General features: G+C 47.9%; 1 protein-coding gene across 4 annotated transcripts in view; it reads right to left on the bottom strand.

The window, feature by feature from the left end:
* Positions 1 to 15085, bottom strand: part of LOC139412722 (growth arrest-specific protein 6-like) — a 29840-nt gene extending 14755 nt beyond the window's left edge. For 2 of the 4 annotated variants that reach the window (XM_071159387.1, XM_071159389.1), the window contains exons 1-7: positions 14360 to 15008; positions 13956 to 14116; positions 9023 to 9047; positions 8551 to 8613; positions 3563 to 3685; positions 1840 to 1959; positions 1580 to 1702 (exon numbers count right to left, since the gene is read on the bottom strand). In XM_071159387.1, the coding sequence (XP_071015488.1) occupies positions 1580 to 1702; positions 1840 to 1959; positions 3563 to 3685; positions 8551 to 8613; positions 9023 to 9047; positions 13956 to 14116; positions 14360 to 14429 (685 nt within the window). In that variant the 5' untranslated portion in view covers positions 14430 to 15008. Of the gene's footprint in view, positions 1 to 1579; positions 1703 to 1839; positions 1960 to 3562; positions 3686 to 8550; positions 8614 to 9022; positions 9048 to 13955; positions 14117 to 14359 lie in introns of all 4 variants that reach the window. The other 2 variants (XM_071159388.1, XM_071159391.1) reach the window with 2 other exon arrangements.
* Between the last annotated feature and the right edge of the window lie 6333 nt (positions 15086 to 21418).

The raw sequence follows: 21418 nt of genomic DNA, 5'->3' as shown, positions 1-21418 counted from the left end.
CTGGAAGGTTCTCCCATCTCCACAGAGGAACTCTGGAGCTCTGTTAGAGTGACCATTGGGTTCTTGGTTCCCTCCCTGACCAAGGCCCTTCTCCCCTGATGGATCAGTTTGGCCGGGAGGCTCTAGGAAGGAGGGTCCAAACATCTTCCATTGAAGAATGATGGAGCCACTGTGTTCTTGGGGACCTGCAGGAATGTTTTGGTACCCTTCCCCAGATCTGTGCCTCCACACAATCCTGTCTCAGAGCGCCACGTACAATGCCTTCGACATAATGGCTTGGTTTTTGCTCTGACATGCACTGTCAACTGTGGGACCTTATATAGACAGGTGTGTGCCTTTCCAAATCATATCCAATCAATGTAATTTACCACAGGTGGACTCCAATCAAGTTGTAGAAACATCTCTAGGATGATCAATGTTAACAAGATGCACCAGAGCTCAATTTCGAGTCTCATAGCAAAAGGTCTGAATAATTCTGTAATTAAGGTATCTGTTTTTTATTTTCAATACATTTGTAAATATTTCTAAAAACCTGTTTTTACTTTGTCATTATGGGGTATTGTGTGTAGATTGATGACATACGGTTTTATTTTTAATCAATTTTAGAATAAGGTTGTAACGTAAACAAAATGTGGAAAAAGTCAAGGGGTCTGAATACTTTCTGAATGCGCTGTATATAATGTATTCTATACATTATAGTTTGTATTACATGTATATAATGTATTCTATACATTATAGTTTGTATTACATGTATATAATGTATTCTATACATTATAGTTTGTATTACATGTATATAATGTATTCTATACATTATAGTTTGTATTACATGTATATAATGTATTCTATACATTATAGTTTGTATTACATGTATATAATGTATTCTATACATTATAGTTTGTATTACATGTATATAATGTATTCTATACATTATAGTTTGTATTACATGTATATAATGTATTCTATACATTATAGTTTGTATTACATGTATATAATGTATTCTATACATTATAGTTTGTATTACATGTATATAATGTATTCTATACATTATAGTTTGTATTACATGTATATAATGTATTCTATACATTATAGTTTGTATTACATGTATATAATGTATTCTATACATTATAGTTTGTATTACATGTATATAATGTATTCTATACATTATAGTTTGTATTACATGTATATAATGTATTCTATACATTATAGTTTGTATTACATGTATATAATGTATTCTATACATTATAGTTTGTATTACATGTATATAATGTATTCTATACATTATAGTTTGTATTACATGTATATAATGTATTCTATACATTATAGTTTGTATTACATGTATATAATGTATTCTATACATTATAGTTTGTATTACATGTATATAATGTATTCTATACATTATAGTTTGTATTACATGTATATAATGTATTCTATACATTATAGTTTGTATTACATGTATATAATGTATTCTATACATTATAGTTTGTATTACATGTATATAATGTATTCTATACATTATAGTTTGTATTACATGTATATAATGTGTCAGTACTGAGTAATGTGTTTTTGGTGTACTGCTCACCTAGGCAGGTCTTGGTGTTGTTGTCGTAAACATATCCCGTCTCACACAGACAGTCATAGGCTCCATCCTGGTTCACACACCTCGCTGTCCCACACATACCTGGATCCTGGCACTCATCCACGTCTGAAACACACACACACACACACACACACACACACACACACACACACACACACACAGTAAGGACAGTTCAATACTTCCTTCAGGTAAGGTGTGTGTGTGTGTGTGTGTGTGTGTGTGTGTGTGTGTGTGTGTCTTACCGTTACACATCTGGCGTCCGACCAGCATGTAACCGCGGCGACAGGAGCAATGGTAGCTACCCATAGTGTTGTTACACTCGTGGTCACATCCTCCATTCCTCTTGTTGCACTCGTTGACATCTGCCAATCACAGGAGAGACACAGAGGACATGTGACAATATGAACCAATCACTTTATCCATCAACTACATTGAACGTAGCTAAGTGTCACATGACACTTTAATGTGAGTTCTGATTAAAACGTTTATACATTGTCTTTAACTAAGTAAATCACACACACACACACACACACACGTCTCTTTTCCGGCGGCTCAGAGTGACTGCTCTGATGAGCCGAATGGTTTCTGTGTACGTGTGGTTGGCCAGTGGAAAAGCCTCCGCCTCAGAGTCAGTCAGACACGTTGTGTTCTGGCTTCCCCCGCCGACCAACGGCTGGGTGGCAGGATGAGTCACCACAGAACAGTGAGAGATGGAGTCTGCATTCCAAATGGCTCCCTATTCCCATGGTGCTCTGGTCAAAAGTAGTGCACTCGAATCAGGACTAGGGGTCATTTGGGAAACAGACAGCAGCAGTGCAGGAGGCATTCACACAGACAGGTCACCAGCCCACTCCGTAGAGACAGGCCACCAGCCCCCTCCCTCCGTAGAGACAGGTCACCAGCCCCCTCCCTCCGTAGAGACAGGTCACCAGCCCCCTCCCTCCGTAGAGACAGGTCACCAGCCCCCTCCCTCCGTAGAGACAGGTCCCCAGCCCCCTCTGTAGAGACAGGTCACCAGCCCCCTGTAACCAGCCCAGCGCTGACCTTCTCTTCGCAGGGTCATGTGACTTCTCATTCTGCTCTACATGTGACCTGTTCACTTCCTGCACATCCAGTCCATATTGACCCGACCGACATACAGAGACACACAGAGAGACATATAAAGGGAGAGAGAGAGAGAGAGAGAGAGAGAGAGAGAGAGGGAGAGAGGGAGAGAGGGCAGAGACATAGAGAAAGGGAGAGAGAGGGAGGGAGGGAGGGAGAGAGGGCAGAGACATAGAGAAAGGGAGAGAGAGAGAGAGACAGAGGGAGGGAGAGAGGGCAGAGACATAGAGAAAGGGAGAGAGAGAGAGAGAGAGAGAGAGGGCAGAGACAGAGAAAGGGAGAGAGAGAGAGAGAGAGAGAGGGAGAGAGAGAGAGGGCAGAAACAGAGAAAGAGAGGGAGAGAGAGAGAGAGAGGGCAGAGACAGAGAAAGAGAGAGAGAGAGAGAGGGCAGAGACAGAGAAAGGGAGAGAGAGAGAGAGAGAGGGCAGAGACATACAGACAACTCACACAGAGCCCAGTGGCACTCCAGGGACGGCATGTGTGTGTCTGTGTGGATGGAGACAGCTTCGTCACTGTCTATCCAAGTCAAGGTCAGACAGGACTCACCCTGTACCGATCATTGTCACATTCTGGAGACAGTGTGACACTGCAGAAAATCCTCTCTGTCCCCACCTCTGTCCCTTTGTATGTGTGACGAACAATAACACAGTAGCCTTCTCCCTGGCCATGTGGCCAGACTATGTCCCCAATACACTGGTCCTATTCCTCAGCATCACATCGGGGATTGTGGGTAAATTGTGACTGACTGATCTCCAACTAGTAATGAGTAGTTATTTCTGACGCCAGGTGATTGGTGGATCAGCCAGTGGGCTGCAACGTGGAACAAGTCCACTGAGTTTCTGTAGATCGTGTCACAGTACCTTTCTCACAACGGACTCCTGTCCAGCCAGTGAAGCAGTGGCAGAGGAAGTCGCCCTTTTGGTCCTCACAGCGCACCGTACCTCGAGGATTACAGGGAGACGGAGAGCACTGGTCTGGAATATCTGAGAGAGGGGGAAGGGAAAGGGAGAGAGGGGGAGGGAGAGAGAGAAGGGAGAGAGAGAGAGAGAGAGAGACAGGGAGGGGAGAGAAAGAAAGAGAGCATTAGAGGTCATCCTGTCAGGGAAATAACATCCTACAGTACAGCAAGTCATAGATGTGAAGGTACATAGCTCTGTTACTATATAATGTGAAGTGTTTTAGCCAGGCTGGTCCAGGCTGGTCCATAGCTCTGTTACTATATAATGTGAAGTGTTTTAGCCAGGCTGGTCCATAGCTCTGTTACTATATAATGTGAAGTGTTTTAGCCAGGCTGGTCCAGGCTGGTCCATAGCTCTGTTACTATATAATGTGAAGTGTTTTAGCCAGGCTGGTCCATAGCTCTGTTACTATATAATGTGAAGTGTTTTAGCCAGGCTGGTCCATAGCTCTGTTACTATATAATGTGAAGTGTTTTAGCCAGGCTGGTCCATAGCTCTGTTACTATATAATGTGAAGTGTTTTAGCCAGGCTGGTCCATAGCTCTATGTTACTATATAATGTGAAGTGTTTTAGCCAGGCTGGTCCATAGCTCTGTTACTATATAATGTGAAGTGTTTTAGCCAGGCTGGTCCATAGCTCTGTTACTATATAATGTGAAGTGTTTTAGCCAGGCTGGTCCATAGCTCTGTTACTATATAATGTGAAGTGTTTTAGCCAGGCTGGTCCATAGCTCTATGTTACTATATAATGTGAAGTGTTTTAGCCAGGCTGGTCCATAGCTCTATGTTACTATATAATGTGAAGTGTTTTAGCCAGGCTGGTCCATAGCTCTATGTTACTATATAATGTGAAGTGTTTTAGCCAGGCTGGTCCATAGCTCTATGTTACTATATAATGCAAAGCTTTTTAGCCAGGCTGGTCCAGGCAGGTACATAGCTCTGTTACTATATAATGTGAAGTGTTTTAGCCAGGCTGGTCCAGGCTGGTCCATAGCTCTGTTACTATATAATGTGAAGTGTTTTAGCCAGGCTGGTCCATAGCTCTGTTACTATATAATGTGAAGTGTTTTAGCCAGGCTGGTCCATAGCTCTATGTTACTATATAATGCAAAGCTTTTTAGCCAGGCTGGTCCAGGCAGGTACATAGCTCTGTTACTATATAATGTGAAGTGTTTTAGCCAGGCTGGTCCATAGCTCTATGTTACAATATAATGTGAAGTGTTTTAGCCAGGCTGGTCCATAGCTCTATGTTACTATATAATGTGAAGTGTTTTAGCCAGGCTGGTCCAGGCAGGTACATAGCTCTGTTACTATATAATGTGAAGTGTTTTAGCCAGGCAGGTCCAGGCTGGTACATAGCTCTGTTACTATATAATGTGAAGTGTTTTAGCCAGGCTGGTCCATAGCTCTATGTTACTATATAATGTGAAGTGTTTTAGCCAGGCAGGTCCATAGCTCTATGTTACTATATAATGTGAAGTGTTTTAGCCAGGCTGGTCCATAGCTCTGTTACTATATAATGTGAAGTGTTTTAGCCAGGCTGGTCCATAGCTCTGTTACTATATAATGTGAAGTGTTTTAGCCAGGCTGGTCCATAGCTCTGTTACTATATAATGTGAAGTGTTTTAGTCAGGCAGGTCCAGGCAGGTACAGTGGGGAGAACAAGTATTTGATCCCCTGCTGATTTTGTACATTTGCCCACTGACAAAGAAATTATCAGTCTATCATGTAAATTATCAGTCTATCATGTAAACGTATTTCCCTCATTAAAATACAAATCAATTTATATCATTTTTGACATGTGTTTTTCTGGATTGTTTTGTTGTTATTCTGTCTCTCACTGTTCAAATAAACCTACCATTAAAATGATAGACTGATCATTTCTTTGCCAGTGGGCAAACGTACAAAATCAGCAGGGGATCAAATACTTGTTTTCCTCACTGTACCTGCCTGGACGAGCCTGGCTAACTGCACTTGGGAAAGGGAGAGGGGGGGAAAAGAGAGAGAAGGGGGGAAAAGAGAGAGAGAAGGGGGGAAAAGGGAGAGAGAGGGAGGGAAAAGGGAGAGAGAGGGAGGGAAAAGGGAGAGAGAAGGGGGGAAAAGGGAGAGAGAAGGGGGTAAAAGGGAGAGAGAAGGGGAGAAAAGAGAGAGGGGGGAAAGAGAGAGAGAGGGGGGGGGAAAGAGAGAGAGAGGGGGGGAAAAGAGAGAGAGGGGGGGAAAAGAGAGAGGGGGGGGGAAAAGAGAGAGAGGAGGGGGAAAGAGAGAGAGAGGGGGGGAAAGAGAGAGAGAGGGGGGGAAAGAGAGAGAGAGGGGGGAAAGAAAGAGAGGGGGGAAAGAGAGAGAAGGGGGAAAAGAGAGAGAGGGGGAAAAAGAGAGAGAAGGGGGGAAAAGAGAGAGAGAAGGGGGGAAAAAGAGAGAGAGAAGGGGGAAAAGAGAGAGAAGGGGGGAAAGAGAGAGAGAAGGGGGGAAAAGAGAGAGAGAAGGTGGGAAAAGAGAGAGAGAAGGGGGGGAAAGGGAGAGAGAAGGGGGGAAAAGGGAGAGAGAAGGGGGGAAAAGGGAGAGAAGGGGGGAAAAGGGAGAGAAGGGGGGAAAAGGGAGAGAAGGTAACTGCACTTGGGGACAAAAATCTTACTTTTTGGAGAAATGTCCTCTGGTCTGATGAAACAAAAATAGAACTGTTTGGCCATAATGATCATCGTTATGTTTGGAGGAAAAAGGGAGAGGCTTGCAAGCCGAAGAACACCATCCCAACCGTGAAGCACGGGGGTGGCAGCATCATGTTGTGTGGGTGCTTTGCTGCAGGAGGGCCAGGTGCACTTCACAAAATAGATGGCATCATGAGGATGGAAAATTCTGTCGATATATTGAAGCAACATCTCAAGACATCAGTCAGGAAGTTAAAGCTTGGTCGCAAATGGGTCTTCCAAATGGACAATGACCCCAAGCGTACTTCCAAAGTTGTGGCAAAATGGCTTAAGGACAACAAAATCGAGGTATTGGAGTGGCCATCACAAAGCCCTGACCTCATTCCTATAGAACATTTGTGGGCAGAACTGTGTACGAGCAAGGAGGCCTACAAACCTGACTCAGTTACACCAGCTCTGCCAGGAGGAATGGGCCAAAATTCACTCCCCCCCCCCCCCCCCCCCCCCCCCCCCCCGTCTCTCGCTATCTCCCTCTCCCGTCTCTCCCTCTCTCCCCCTCCCTCCCTCTCTCCCCCTCTCCCCCTCCCGTCTCTCCCCCTCTCACCCTCCCGTCTCTCCCCCTCTCACCCTCCCATCTCTCCCCCTCCCTCCCCCTCCCATCTCTCCCCCTCCCATCTCTCCCTCTCCCATCTCTCCCTCTCCCATCTCTCCCTCTCCCATCTCGTCTCTATCTATCCATCCTGGAGTGTTATATATAAACTAGTAGTTCCTGCAGTTCTTTCTCCTTCCATTACTGCTGACTGTGTGCTGACGGGGGGGGGGGGGGGGGGACAATCTCTCTGTCCTGGACGCACGGCTGAGTCATATCAACTCCCTGGCTGACTCTGACTAGAGTTCCAACAACCAATCAGCAGACAGGATGGGCAGGCCCACTCATTCCTGGACTCAGCAGCCCTGATGCAGCAGAATACTACTCCAGCCTTTCTCTCTCCTCCTCTTTCACCCCCCCCCCCCTCACTGGCGTCACAGCTTGCTCACGTCACTGATCTCAGATCTGCAGTCACGGAGTGCGTGATGCTGAAAGGAGGTGTGTCACGCACACTTGGTTACTACTGCAGAGTTCCACACGCATCTCTCTCTCCCTCCCTCCCTCCCTCTCGCTCTCTCAAAGTCACAGCAGTTGTTTCACCGTGTCATGCTGGCTGACGCCCAGTAGACACTGACCCATAGACATGAAGAGACATCCCTCCTCTTATCTTCACCTTAAATCAGATAACTTTCTCTCAGTGTTCTGCAGTAGTGAGGTGGTGCAGTGCAGCCTGCCCTGCCCAACAGAAGGAACTGTGTGCTCACTGCTCCTCATACACAACATTTATAAACCACACAGAGAGAGAGGAGAGAGAGGGAATGAGAGAGGAGAGAGAGAGGGAATGAGAGAGGGAAAGAGAGAGGGAAAGAGAGAGGAGAGAGAGAGGGAAAGAGAGAGAGGGGGAAAGAGGGTGAGAGAGAGGGGGAATGAGAGAGGAGAGAAGGGGAATGAGAGGGCGAGAGCGAGAGAGAGAGCGAGAGAGAGAGAGAGGGGGAAAGAGGGTGAGAGAGGGGGAAAGAGGGGGAAAGAGGGCGAGAGAGAGGGGGAAAGAGGGCGAGAGAGAGGGGGAATGAGAGAGGAGAGAGGGGGAATGAGAGGGCGAGAGCGAGAGAGAGAGCGAGAGAGAGAGAGAGGGGGAAAGAGGGTGAGAGAGAGGGGGAAAGAGGGCGAGAGAGAGGGGGAAAGAGGGCGAGAGAGAGGGGGAAAGAGGGCGAGAGAGAGGGGGAAAGAGGGCGAGAGAGAGGGGGAAAGAGGGCGAGAGAGAGAGGGACAGAGAGAGGAGAGAGGGGGAATGAGAGGGCGAGAGCGAGAGAGAGAGCGAGAGAGAGAGAGAGGGGGAAAGAGGGTGAGAGAGAGGGGGAAAGAGGGGGAAAGAGGGCGAGAGAGAGGGGGAAAGAGGGCGAGAGAGAGGGGGAAAGAGGGCGAGAGAGAGGGAAATGAGATGGGAGAGAAAGAGGGAATGAGATGGGAGAGAAAGAGAGGGCAAGAGAAAGAGAGGGAATGGGAGAGGAGAGAGGTTGAATGAGAGTATGGTAGAAAGAGGTGTGAAATAAAAGTAGAGTAGAGAGAGGAGCTACATGCTCATATCTACTGTACGTGAGTCAGTTTGTCTGTCTGCAGCCCTAGTCAGGAGGACAGACAGACGAGGAACTCACTGTGAACACAGGTGATCAGGTCTTGTTTCTTCTTGTCCGTGTCCCCAAACTTCTCCATGCATGCTAATCAGAGAGACAGGGCAGAGAGAGAGACAGGGCAGAGAGAGAGCGAGAGACAGGGCAGAGAGAGAGAGCGAGACAGGGCAGAGAGAGAGAGCGAGACAGGGCAGAGAGAGAGAGCGAGACAGGGCAGAGAGAGAGAGCGAGAGAGAGAGAGAGAGAGAGAGAGAGACAGGGCAGAGAGCGAGAGAGAGAGAGAGAGAGAGAGAGAGAGACAGGGCAGAGAGCGAGAGAGAGAGAGAGCGAGAGAGACAGGGCAGAGAGAGAGAGAGAGAGACAGGGCAGAGAGAGAGAGAGAGAGACAGGGCAGAGAGAAGATAGTTAAACACCATACAACAGATGCTAATATCATAATCATGTAATAACACTCTCACCCAAAGCTGAAGAGGTTGGGAACAGGAACCAAACTTACCTAAGTACTTTGGAAAGAAGTAGTCCTGAAGGAGAGAGGACAGAAGGAGAGAGGCTGTTAGTGATGTTTGATAACAGTCTATGAGGTCAAACATGACAGATTGAGACTAAATGTGTCTGATGATAGATGTGCATCATGTCATCTCATGTTAACGGGGTGTGGCACCACAGACTAGTAGCCCCTCCAGTGATTCCTGGGAACGTTCTACAACTCTCTCTCCTGCAGAATAGCCCGAGTGCCAGTCTGTTTGTGCTATTATGATAAACTCCTCGTTAGCATGTGTTGGGTTTCACTATGACAGCAATGGAGTTAGCTAGAGCACAAACAGTTCTGGGACCGAGCTGCCTGCCCTCCTACCTGCCTGCCTACCATCCTACCTGCCTGCCTTCCTACCTACCTGCCTGCTTTCCTGCCTGCCTGCCTGCCTTCCTACCTACCTGCCTGCTTTCCTGCCTGCCTGCCTGCCTTCCTACCTACCTACCTGCCTTCCTTCCTTCCTACCTGCCTGCCTTCCTTCCTTCCTACCTGCCTGCCTACCTTCCTACCTGCCCGCCTTCCTACCTGCCTGCCTACCTACCTGCCCGCCTTCCTACCTGCCTGCCTTCCTACCTACCTGCCCGCCTTCCTACCTTCCTACCTGCCCGCCTACCTACCTGCCTACCTGCCCGCCTTCCTACCTGCCTGCCTTCCTTCCTACCTGCCTGCCTTCCTTCCTACCTGCCTGCCTGCCTTCCTGCCCACCTACCTGCCCGCCTTCCTTCCTACCTGCCTGCCTTCCTTCCTACCTGCCTGCCTTCCTTCCTACCTGCCTGCCTGCCTTCCTGCCCACCTACCTGCCCGCCTTCCTTCCTACCTGCCTGCCTGCCTACCTACCTGCCCGCCTTCCTACCTACCTGCCCGCCTTCCTTCCTTCCTTCCTGCCTGCCTTCCTACCTTCCTGCCCGCCTTCCTTCCTGCCTGCCTTCCTACCTGCCCGCCTTCCTACCTGCCTGCCCGCCTTCCTTCCTTCCTACCTGCCTGCCTTCCTACCTGCCTGCCCGCCTTCCTGCCCGCCTTCCTACCTGCCCGCCTTCCTACCTACCTGCCCGCCTTCCTACCTACCTGCCCGCCTTCCTACCTACCTGCCCGCCTTCCTACCTACCTGCCTGCCTTCCTTCCTACCTACCTGCCCGCCTTCCTTCCTACCTACCTGCCCGCCTTCCTTCCTACCTACCTGCCCGCCTTCCTACCTGCCTGCCTGCCTTCCTACCTGCCTGCCTTCCTACCTACCTGCCCGCCTTTCTACCTACCTGCCTGCCTTCCTGCCTGCCTGCCTTCCTACCTACCTACCTGCCCGCCTTCCTACCTGCCTGCCTTCCTTCCTTCCTACCTGCCTGCCTTCCTTCCTACCTGCCTGCCTTCCTACCTGCCTGCCTTCCTACCTACCTGCCCGCCTACCTACCTGCCCGCCTACCTACCTGCCCGCCTACCTACCTGCCCGCCTACCTACCTGCCCGCCTTCTTTCTTACCTGCCTTCCTTCCTACCTGCCCTCTTTCCTACCTGCCTTCCTTCCTACCTGCCCGCCTTCCTACCTTCCTTCCTGCCTGCCTTCAGTACAGTACAGTACATGGAGGTAACTGGGGAAACTTAAAATTAGAACAAGACTTGATGGGACAATGACATGGTTCTCCAGAGAGTTCTGCTGCACTGACAGAGAAAGATGAAGAACAGTACATGAAATGGAAGGTCATTTAGATAAGTGACTCCTGACTGTGTGTAGTTCTACTGAGACACTTCTAAAACGTCATTATCCTTCTCCATCTAATCTCCTTTTAGAGAGAGAGAGTGTGACAGAGGGAGGGGGAACAGGCAGAAACTTTCCAACTGCTGCAGAGAGAGAGAATAAGGATGCAATTGAAGACTTGGTTGCTAGGGAGACTAGGTTAGGGGTATGGTAACCAGGAACACTCCCTCTGCAGAGCCAGGGAACTGCAGCGTTGTGAGAGAACTGCAGAGTCAGAGATAGGCACGTTTAGAATGAATAATGGATCTGTGAATGAGGCTGCAGTCCTGTCACGATACAACCCCCCGATCTCACCACCACTAGTACCACACATCCTCCTCTCTGATCCCATTAAACCCCCCGATCTCACCACCACTAGTACCACACATCCTCCTCTCTGATCCCATTAAACCCCCCTGATCTCACCACCACTAGTACCACACATCCTCCTCTCTGATCCCATTAAACCCCCCGATCTCACTACCACTAGTACCACACATCCTCCTCTCTGATCCCATTACAACCCTCCTGATCTCACCACCACTAGTACCACACATCCTCCTCTCTGATCCCATTAAACCCCCCGATCTCACCACCACTAGTACCACACATCCTCCTCTCTGATCCCATTAAACCCCCCGATCTCACCACCACTAGTACCACACACATCCTCCTCTCTGATCCCACACCCCCCGATCTCACCACCACTAGTACCACACACATCCTCCTCTCTGATCCCACACCCCCCGATCTCACCACCACTAGTACCACACATCCTCCTCTCAGCCCATTACAACCCCCCCGATCTCACCACCACTAGTACCACACATCCTCCTCTCTGAGCCCATTACAAACCCCCTCGATCTCACCACCACTAGTACCACACACACACCTCTCTCTGAGCCCATTACAACCCCCCCGATCTCACCACCACTAGTACCACACACCTCTCTGAGCCCATTACACCCCCCCCGATCTCACCAACACTAGTACCACACACACACACCTCTCTGAGCCCATTAAACCCCCCGATCTCACCACCACTAGTGCCACACATCCTCCTCTCTGATCCTATTACAACCCCCCCGATCTCACCACCACTAGTACCACACACATCCTCCTCTCTGATCCCATTAAACCCCCCGATCTCACCACCACTAGTACCACACACATCCTCCTCTCTGATCTCATTAAACCCCCCGATCTCACCACCACTAGTACCGCACACACACACACCTCTCTGATCCCATTAAACCCCCCGATCTCACCACCACTAGTACCACACACACACCTCTCTCTGAGCCCATTACAAACCCCCCGATCTCACCACCACTAGTACCACACATCCTCCTCTCTGAGCCCATTACAAACCCCCCGATCTCACCACCACTAGTACCACACATCCTCCTCTCTGAGCCCATTACAAACCCCCCGATCTCACCACCACTAGTACCACACACACACCTCTCTCTGAGCCCATTACAACCCCCCCGATCTCACCACCACTAGTACCACACATCCTCCTCTCTGATCCCATTACAACCCCCCTGATCTCACCACCACTAGTACCACACATCCTCCTCTCTGAGCCCATTACAAACCCCCCGATCTCACCACCACTAGTACCACACATCCTCCTCTCTGAGCCCATTACAAACCCCCCGATCTCACCACCACTAGTACCACACATCCTCCTCTCTGATCCCATTAAACCCCCCGATCTCACCACCACTAGTACCACACATCCTCCTCTCTGATCCCATTACAACCCCCCCGATCTCACCACCACTAGTACCACACACACACCTCTCTCTGAGCCCATTACAACCCCCCCGATCTCACCACCACTAGTACCACACACACACCTCTCTCTGAGCCCATTACAACCCCCCCGATCTCACCACCACTAGTACCACACATCCTCCTCTCTAATCCCATTACAACCCCCCCCGATCTCACCACCACTAGTACCACACATCCTCCTCTCTGATCCCATTACAACCCCCCCCGATCTCACCACCACTAGTACCACACATCCTCCTCTCTGAGCCCATTACAAACCCCCCGATCTCACCACCACTAGTACCACACATCCTCCTCTCTGATCCCATTACAACCCCCCGATCTCACCACCACTAGTACCACACATCCTCCTCTCTGATCCCATTAAACCCCCCGATCTCACCACCACTAGTACCACACATCCTCCTCTCTGAGCCCATTACAAACCCCCCGATCTCACCACCACTAGTACCACACATCCTCCTCTCTGAGCCCATTAAACCCCCCGATCTCACCACCACTAGTACCACACCTTACCTCACAAACACAGGTTTGTTTTTCTTATAACAATCCCAATATATACGGACAACATTTACAGATCAGCATTAAGCCTGTTTAATATGCTAATCTACATATGGTCTACTTCCCACATGACACTGACCAAGGAAGAATGATACTGCATGTCCCTATGGGCCCTGGTCAAAAGTAGTGCACTGTATAGGGAATAGGGAGGGGTGTGGGATGTAGAATGATTAATAGCATGGATGCTGGAGGCTGCTCAACACATTCATGAAGCTAGCTGGCAGAACCTAGACCCTAACGTATGTATATATATATCCCTGAGGGGATAGGAGCCCTGTGTGACAGGAACACGTCAGATTAAAACCTGTGTGCGAGCACATTGTTGCTCTGTCTGTTAAAACACATTCCCCCGAGTCACCTTCCATCCGCTTACTGTAAGCAGCCTCCCCGAGGACCAATCAAAAACACAGCAGTACAGCGCTCATTAGCATAATCACTCCCATGTATGAGCCCATCGCGCATGAAGCAGGATCATTTACATAATCAAACCTTACAGTAGTATGCAAATGTACATAATCTGGCATGTTCCCCACGGCCCGATGTGCTAGTTGAATACCGTGCAATGAATTGATCGGACTGGTGCGTGTTTGCCAGTAATAAGTAATATCTATATTTTGGAGCTTGAACACCTTGAACACAGAATCGTTATGTTATAAACAAGTCGGCTATAGGATCAGTCATTACGGCAAGACAAAACCAATGTGCGCAGCTAGTTCGTGTCTATATGCAATGGAAAGAAGTGCAATGAGTGCCATTTGATTTGACACGATCAAGTGTGTAGTGAATAAGTGTGTAGTGTACTCACTGTTTCAGGGTCGTTCTCGAATACTTCTCTCGCCTCCTCTTTGCTACACTTCTCTTCCACACACTCTCGCTCCAGGTGCCCTTGTTTCGTCTCCTCGAAAACGTGATTCGCTCTCCTGTGTCTCCTCAAGAACTGGTTAGCTTCTTCCGGGGACAAGGAAACTGAAAATAACCACAAGCACAGAACAGAATTTCCCATGAGTTACCTTACTACATTTGAGTTGTTAAAACGATCCAGCCCCTAACTTACTGGCAAAAAGTCCTGGGCGTGAGGTTTAAAAGCATCAGCTAAGCAGAAAACAAATTACATGATTCAACAACGAATTAACTAGCTGGCAAGCTAAACAACAATGTTATCCCCACGCAGTGCCAAACATAGCTTAGTGGGCTTTGATGTTTACTTACGGCTGTCGGACCACGGGACAAGGAGCAGGATCAGGAAGGTTCCTGAACCAAGGATCTCTGTCAACTGCATGTCTGCGGTTCTGCGTCAGGCTGGAAAGTTTCTCCTTCCCCTCTCTCTCTCTCTTTCTCTCTCTCTGTGTTCAATGTAGCTTCTAGCTAGCAACCAGGTAGCAGTCGTGTATAAAACACACTGCAAGTTCAAACATTCACTTCACAGCAGGCGAGAATGCCGTTACACTTAACTCGGCGTTTTCCTTCTTCACTCGTATCCTTGCTTCCTAGCTACTTAGTCCGCATACCACAACCAAGGCTTCCCACCGCCACTGCAGTACAGACAGTCCAACCTTCACTCTTATCTGGCGAGCCACCTACTTCGCCCCCATCTCGTTTTGGTTGTCCCAGCTACTAACGTAGCAGGCGTAAAATACACCCAGCGACCAGCCCGAACTGTGGACAAAGGACACAACCTACACATCCGAAGGGGAGTTGCTTTTTTTTGGAAAAGTTACGTCGACTGCACGCAGGCGGGAGTTAGCAATGAAGAGTGGCTTTTGCTCTGCCGTTCGGCAGTGCTATGGGAGCTCTCTCTCTCTCTATGTGTGACTGCAGTCTTTCTGCCCCTGCCCATCTACCTGCAGTGACTTTGCGTAGCCTTGGCATTGTACAGCAGACTATTCCAACCTAGCCTATAGCATGCCAGACATCGTAGAGGGAAGGAGGAGTGCTGAGGGTGTTGTAGCACCTCATGATAAATCAACACAACATTTTTAAGTATTTCACAATAATGCAATGGGCCTTTATTACTCCCGTATGAGCGGACCAAAATAGCCATCAGCAGCGCAGGGAGGAACAAAATAATCTCAGCTAAATTAAACAACTGAACCTAATCTTCCTCTGTTTGTGACATTAGTTGAAAACTAAATCTCGACCCAGACCCCCCCCCCCCCCTTCTTCCCAGCAGTTTATTTTAAGCCTCAACGTTCCTGTCATTTTCTCATCAATCCACATAATTTCGCTTTCTTTTTTTTGGACTCACTTTCTGTTATGATTTCTCAGAAATCTTCTCTCTCTCTCTGTGTTAAGGCTCACATTTGCGCAACAAATACCCTCTGCCAAGAACTATGTTAAGCTGTTTTTCTAATCTAATCACATTCTGTTACGATTTCTCAGAAATCATGTTTCTCTCTCTCTCTTTCTCGCAATTGCAAATAGTACGAATGGGAAGGGAAAATAAATGCACATAAGTATAGGTTGCAGCTCTCTCTCTCTCTCTCTCTCTTCCATGTCCTCCACATGTTAGTCCAGATCTGTGTCAGGTCGTGGAACAATGTCACAGCAGAATCAAATCAAAATCACATTGTATTTGTCACATGAGTTTGAATACAATGAGTGTAGATTTTGCTGTGAAATGCTTGTTGATGAACTCAACCTGACCATGCAGAGTAAAACACATTAAAACAGCAACTCAAGAGGAATGAAATACACAACAATGGAACTATATACAGGGAGTACCCGGACCAGATCAATGTGGAGGTATATACAGGGAGTACCAGTACCAGATCAATGTGGAGGTATATACAGGGAGTACCAGTACCAGATCCATGTGGAGCTATATACAGGGAGTACCAGTACCAGATCCATGTGGAGCTATATACAGGGAGTACCAGTACCAGATCAATGTGGAGGTATATACAGGGAGTACCAGTACCAGATCAATGTGGAGCTATATACAGGGAGTACCAGTACCAGATCAATGTGGAGGTATATACAGGGAGTACCAGTACCAGATCAATGTGGAGCTATATACAGGGAGTACCAGTACCAGATCAATGTGGAGGTATATACAGGAGTACCAGTACCAGATCAATGTGGAGGTATATACAGGGAGTACCAGTACCAGATCAATGTGGAGCTATATACAGGGAGTACCAGTACCAGATCAATGTGGAGCTATATACAGGAAGTACCAGTACCAGATCAATGTGGAGGAATATACAGGGAGTCCCAGTACCAGATCAATGTGGAGCTATATACAGGAGTACCAGATCAATGTGGAGGTATATACAGGAGTACCAGTACCAGATCAATGTGTAGGTATATACAGGGAGTACCAGTACCAGATCAATGTGGAGGTATATACAGGGAGTACCAGTACCAGATCAATGTGGAGCTATATACAGGGAGTACCAGTACCAGATCAATGTGGAGCTATATACAGGGAGTACCAGTACCAGATCAATGTGGAGGTATATACAGGGAGTACCAGTACCAGATCAATGTGGAGCTATATACAGGGAGTACCAGTACCAGATCAATGTGGAGGTATATACAGGAGTACCAGTACCAGATCAATGTGGAGCTACATACAGGAAGTACCAGTACCAGATCAATGTGGAGCTATATACAGGGAGTCCCAGTACCAGATCAATGTGGAGCTATATACAGGAGTACCAGTACCAGATCAATGTGGAGCTATATACAGGGAGTACCAGTACCGGATCAATGTGGAGCTATATACAGGGAGTCCCAGTACCAGATCAATGTGGAGCTATACACAGGGAGTACCAGTACCAGATCAATGTGGAGGTATATACAGGGAGTACCAGTACCAGATCAATGTGGAGCTATATACAGGGAGTACCAGTACCAGATCAATGTGGAGGTATATACAGGGAGTCCCAGTACCAGATCAATGTGGAGGTATATATATGGAGTACCAGATCAATGTGGAGCTATATACAGGGAGTACCAGTACCAGATCAATGTGGAGCTATATACAGGGAGTCCCAGTACCAGATCAATGTGGAGCTATATACAGGGAGTACCAGTACCAGATCAATGTGGACTTATATACAGGGAGTACTAGTACCAGATCAATGTGGAGCTATATACAGGGAGTACCAGTACCAGATCAATGTGGAGCTATATACAGGGAGTTACAGATCAATGTGGAGCTATATATATATATGGAGTACCAGATCAATGTGGAGCTATATACATGGAGTACCAGTACCAGATCAATGAGCTATTTGAGGTAGATATGAACATGAAAGCAGGGTATAGTAACTAGGCATCAGGATAGATAATAATAAGAATAAAACAATGAACAGAGTAGCAGAAGCATATGATGAGTGTAAAAGTGTGTTTGTATGTATGTTTGTGTTGTGTCGGTGTGTGTGTGTGTGTGTGTGTGTGTGTGTGTGTGTGTGTGTGTGTGTGGGCAATTAATGAACTATTTATCAGTCTAATGGCTCGAGGGTAGAAACTATCTGTTAGCCTGTTGGTCCAGGAGCTGATACTCCGGTACCATTTGCTGGACGGAAGCAGAGTGAACTATCTATGGCTTCAAGTTTGGGGTCATTTTTGGGGCCTTTCTCTGGCACGCCTGATATAGACGTCTGGGATGGCAGGGAGCTCGGCCTTGGTGATGTCCTGGGCTGTTGGCACTACCCTCTGTAGTGCTTTGCGGTCAAGAGCAGTACATTTGCCATACCAAGCTGTGATGCAGCCAGTCAAGATGCTCTCAATGGTGCAGCTGTATAACATTTTGAGGATCTGATGGCCCGTGCCAAATCTCTTCATCTTTTGAGGGGGAAGAGGCACAGTCATGCCCTCTTCAGGACTGTGTGGGTGTATGTAAGCCATGTTAAGTCCTGAGTTATGTGGATGCCAAGGAACTTGTAGCTCTCGACCTGCTCCACTACAGCCCTGTCAATGTGAATGGGGGTGTGCTCCCCTCTTTCTCCTGTAGTCCACGATCAGCTCCTTGATCTTACTGACGTTGAGGGAGAGGTTGTTGTCCTGGCACCACACTGCTAAATCTATAACCTCCTCCCTGTAGGCTGTCTCATTGCCGTCGGTTGCCGACACTGTTGTGTCATCAGAGAACTTGATGATGGTGTTGGAGTCGTTCCTGGCCATGAGGTTGTAGGTGAACAGAGAGTACAGGAGGGGGACTAAGCACACACCCCTAAGAGGCCCCCGTGTTGAGGATCAGTGTGGCAGCAGTGTTGTTGCCTACCCTCACCACCTAGGGCCGGCCCGTCAGGAAGTCCAGGATCCAGTTGAAGAGGGAGGTGTTCAGTCCCAGTGTCCCTAGCTTGGTGATGCGCTTGGAGGGGACTATGGTGTTGAACGCTGAGCTGAGGTCTATGAACAGCATCCTCACATAGTTATTTCCCCTCTTGTCCAGGTGGGAGAGGGCAGTGTGAAGTGCCATTGAGATTGCGTCATCTGTGGATCTGTAGGGGGGCGGTATGCAAACTGGAGTGGGTCCAGGGTGTCTGGGATGATGGTGTAGATGTGTGTCATGACCAGCCTTTCAAAGCACTTTATAATTACAGGCATTTAGGCAGGTTACCATGGAGTTCATGGGAACAGGGACAAATGGTGGTCAGCTTGAAACATGTTGGGATTATAGACTGGGACAAGGACAGATTGAAAATGTCAGTGAAGACACTTTGCCAGCTGGTCAGCTTTGAGAACACGCCCTGGAGTTCCATCTGGCCCGGCGGCCTTGCGATCTGAAAATCGAGGTCGAAGGTTAATAACTGTCGATCTGATGTCCAGTAGTGCTTGACGGTCATATGTGATAATGGTATGAACTCCCTGTACAAGAAAAGTAAAGATGAAACATGGAAAAAAAGTCACAAACTAGCAAAGTGGGTTTGGAACTCATAAGACGTTGCCTTTCTCCATCTGTGCCATCTGTCTCGTTAATGTTACACCTGAGACTCACAAGGTAGTTTCAGATCAGATGTCACTTGTAACACATTTGAACCACATAGCAGGGGGGCATGTTTTAAAGGACACTCACTGCAAAAAGTGTATTGATTACATTCCAAGCTGTGGGGGGGGGTCGACCCAGGTTTACACTGCATACATTCCAAGCTGTGGGGGGGGGTCGACCCAGGTTTACACTGCATACATTCCAAGCTGTGGGGGGGGGGGTCGACCCAGGTTTACACTGCATACATTCCAAGCTGTGGGGGGGGGTCGACCCAGGTTTACACTGCATACATTCCAAGCTGTGGGGGGGGGGGGTCGACCCAGGTTTACACTGCATACATTCCAAGCTGTGGGGGGGGGTCGACCCAGGTTTACACTGCATACATTCCAAGCTGTGGGGGGGGGGGGGGGGTCGACCCAGGTTTACACTGCATACATTCCAAGCTGTGGGGCGGTCGACCCAGGTTTACACTGCATTCAGAAAGTATTCAGACCCCTTGACTATTTCCACGTTGTTACGTTACAGCCTTATTCTGAAATGGATAACATTCATTTTTCCCTCAAGCTACACACAATACCTCATAATGACAAAGCAAAAACAGGTTTTTAGAAATGCTTGCAAATGTATTACAAATAAAAAACAGAAATATCTTATTTACATTAGTAATCATACCATTTGCTATGAGACTCGAAATTGAGCTCAGGTCCATCCTGTTTCCATTGATCATCCTTGAGCTGTTTCTACAACTTGATTGGAGTCCCCCTGTGGTAAATTATTTTTGATTGGACATGATTTGGAAAGGCACAATCCTGTCTATATAAGGTCCCACAGTTCATGTCAGAGCAAAAACCAAGTCGTGAGGTTGAAGGAATTGTCCGTAGAGCTCCGAGACAGGATGGTTTCGAGGCACAGATCTGGGAAAGGGTCCCAAAAAAAGTCTGCAGCATTGAAGGTCCCAAGAACACAGTGGCCTCCATCATTCTTAAAATGTAAGAAGTTTGGAACCACCAAGACTCTTCCTAGAGCTGGCCGCCCGGCCAAACTGAGCAATCGATGGAGACACGTCAGGATCGAGGGAAAGATAAACAGAGAAAAGTACAGAGAGATCCTTGATGAAATCCTCAGACTTGGGCAAAGGTTCACCTTCCAACAGGACAACACGACCTTAAGCACACAGCCAAGACAACGCAGGAGTGGCTGCGGGACAAGTCTCTGAATGTCCTTGAGTGGCCCAGCCAGAGCCCTGACTTGAACCCGATCTAACATCTCTGGAGAGACCTTAAAATAGCTGTGCAGCGTCGCTCCCCATCCAACCTGACAGATCTTGAGAGGATCTGCAGAGAAGAATGGGAGAAGCTCCCAAAATACAGGTGTGCCAAGCTTGTAGCGTCATACCCAAGAAGACTTGAGGTTGTAATCGCTGCCAAAGGTGCTTCAACAAAGTACAGAGTAAAGGGTCTGAATACTTATGTAAATGTGACATTCATTTTTTTTTTTTTATACATTTGCAAAAATGTCTAAACTTGTTTTGCTTTGTCATTGTGGGGTACTGTGGGTAGATTGATGAGGGGAAAAAAACGTAACGTAACAAAACATGGAAATATCAAGGGGTCTGAATACTTTCTAATCCACTGTGTCTCAACTGTCCCGTTGCAAAAACTACAGAACAAATACTCCTCCACTAGCATGGTCTCAGATCTGGTTGTGGTCTCAGATCTGGTTGTGGTCTCCGATCTGGTTGTGGTCTCCGATCTGGTTGTGGTCTCCGATCTGGTTGTGGTCTCAGATCTGGTTGTGGTCTCAGATCTGGTCTCAGATCTGGTTGTGGTCTCAGATCTGGTCTCAGATCTGGTTGTGGTCTCAGATCTGGTTGTGGTCTCTGATCTGGTTGTGGTCTCTGATCTGGTTGTGGTCTCAGATCTGGTTGTGGTCTCAGATCTGGTTGTGGTCTCAGATCTGGTTGTGGTCTCAGATCTGGTTGTGGTCTCCGATCTGGTTGTGGTCTTTTTCACATTGCTCATTGTCAAGCCAATGAGTGACAAGGAGTTGGCATGATATCACAAACAGACTGGCACTCCAGCTACTCATCCACTACTATACATATGGAAATCAAAGTTTGATACCAAAAAGTGCAATAACCTCTTTAGGAAAAAGTGTAAATCTCGCCGGTTTCTACATGTAGGTTAGAAAACACAATTTAGATTGCAAGGGTGGGATTGAAACTTCTCTTTTACAGTAAATGCCAGTTCAGTATTCACTGGTGCATTCATGATACAACTACTCCCCCTGCCGGATATTCACTGCAAGTTCAGGCCTCCATGTTGATTTTC

This window comes from Oncorhynchus clarkii, chromosome 7, assembly GCF_045791955.1.
Source record: "Oncorhynchus clarkii lewisi isolate Uvic-CL-2024 chromosome 7, UVic_Ocla_1.0, whole genome shotgun sequence".
Taxonomy (NCBI): Eukaryota; Metazoa; Chordata; class Actinopteri; order Salmoniformes; family Salmonidae; genus Oncorhynchus; species Oncorhynchus clarkii.
This window is presented reverse-complemented; position numbering and strand designations above follow the sequence as displayed.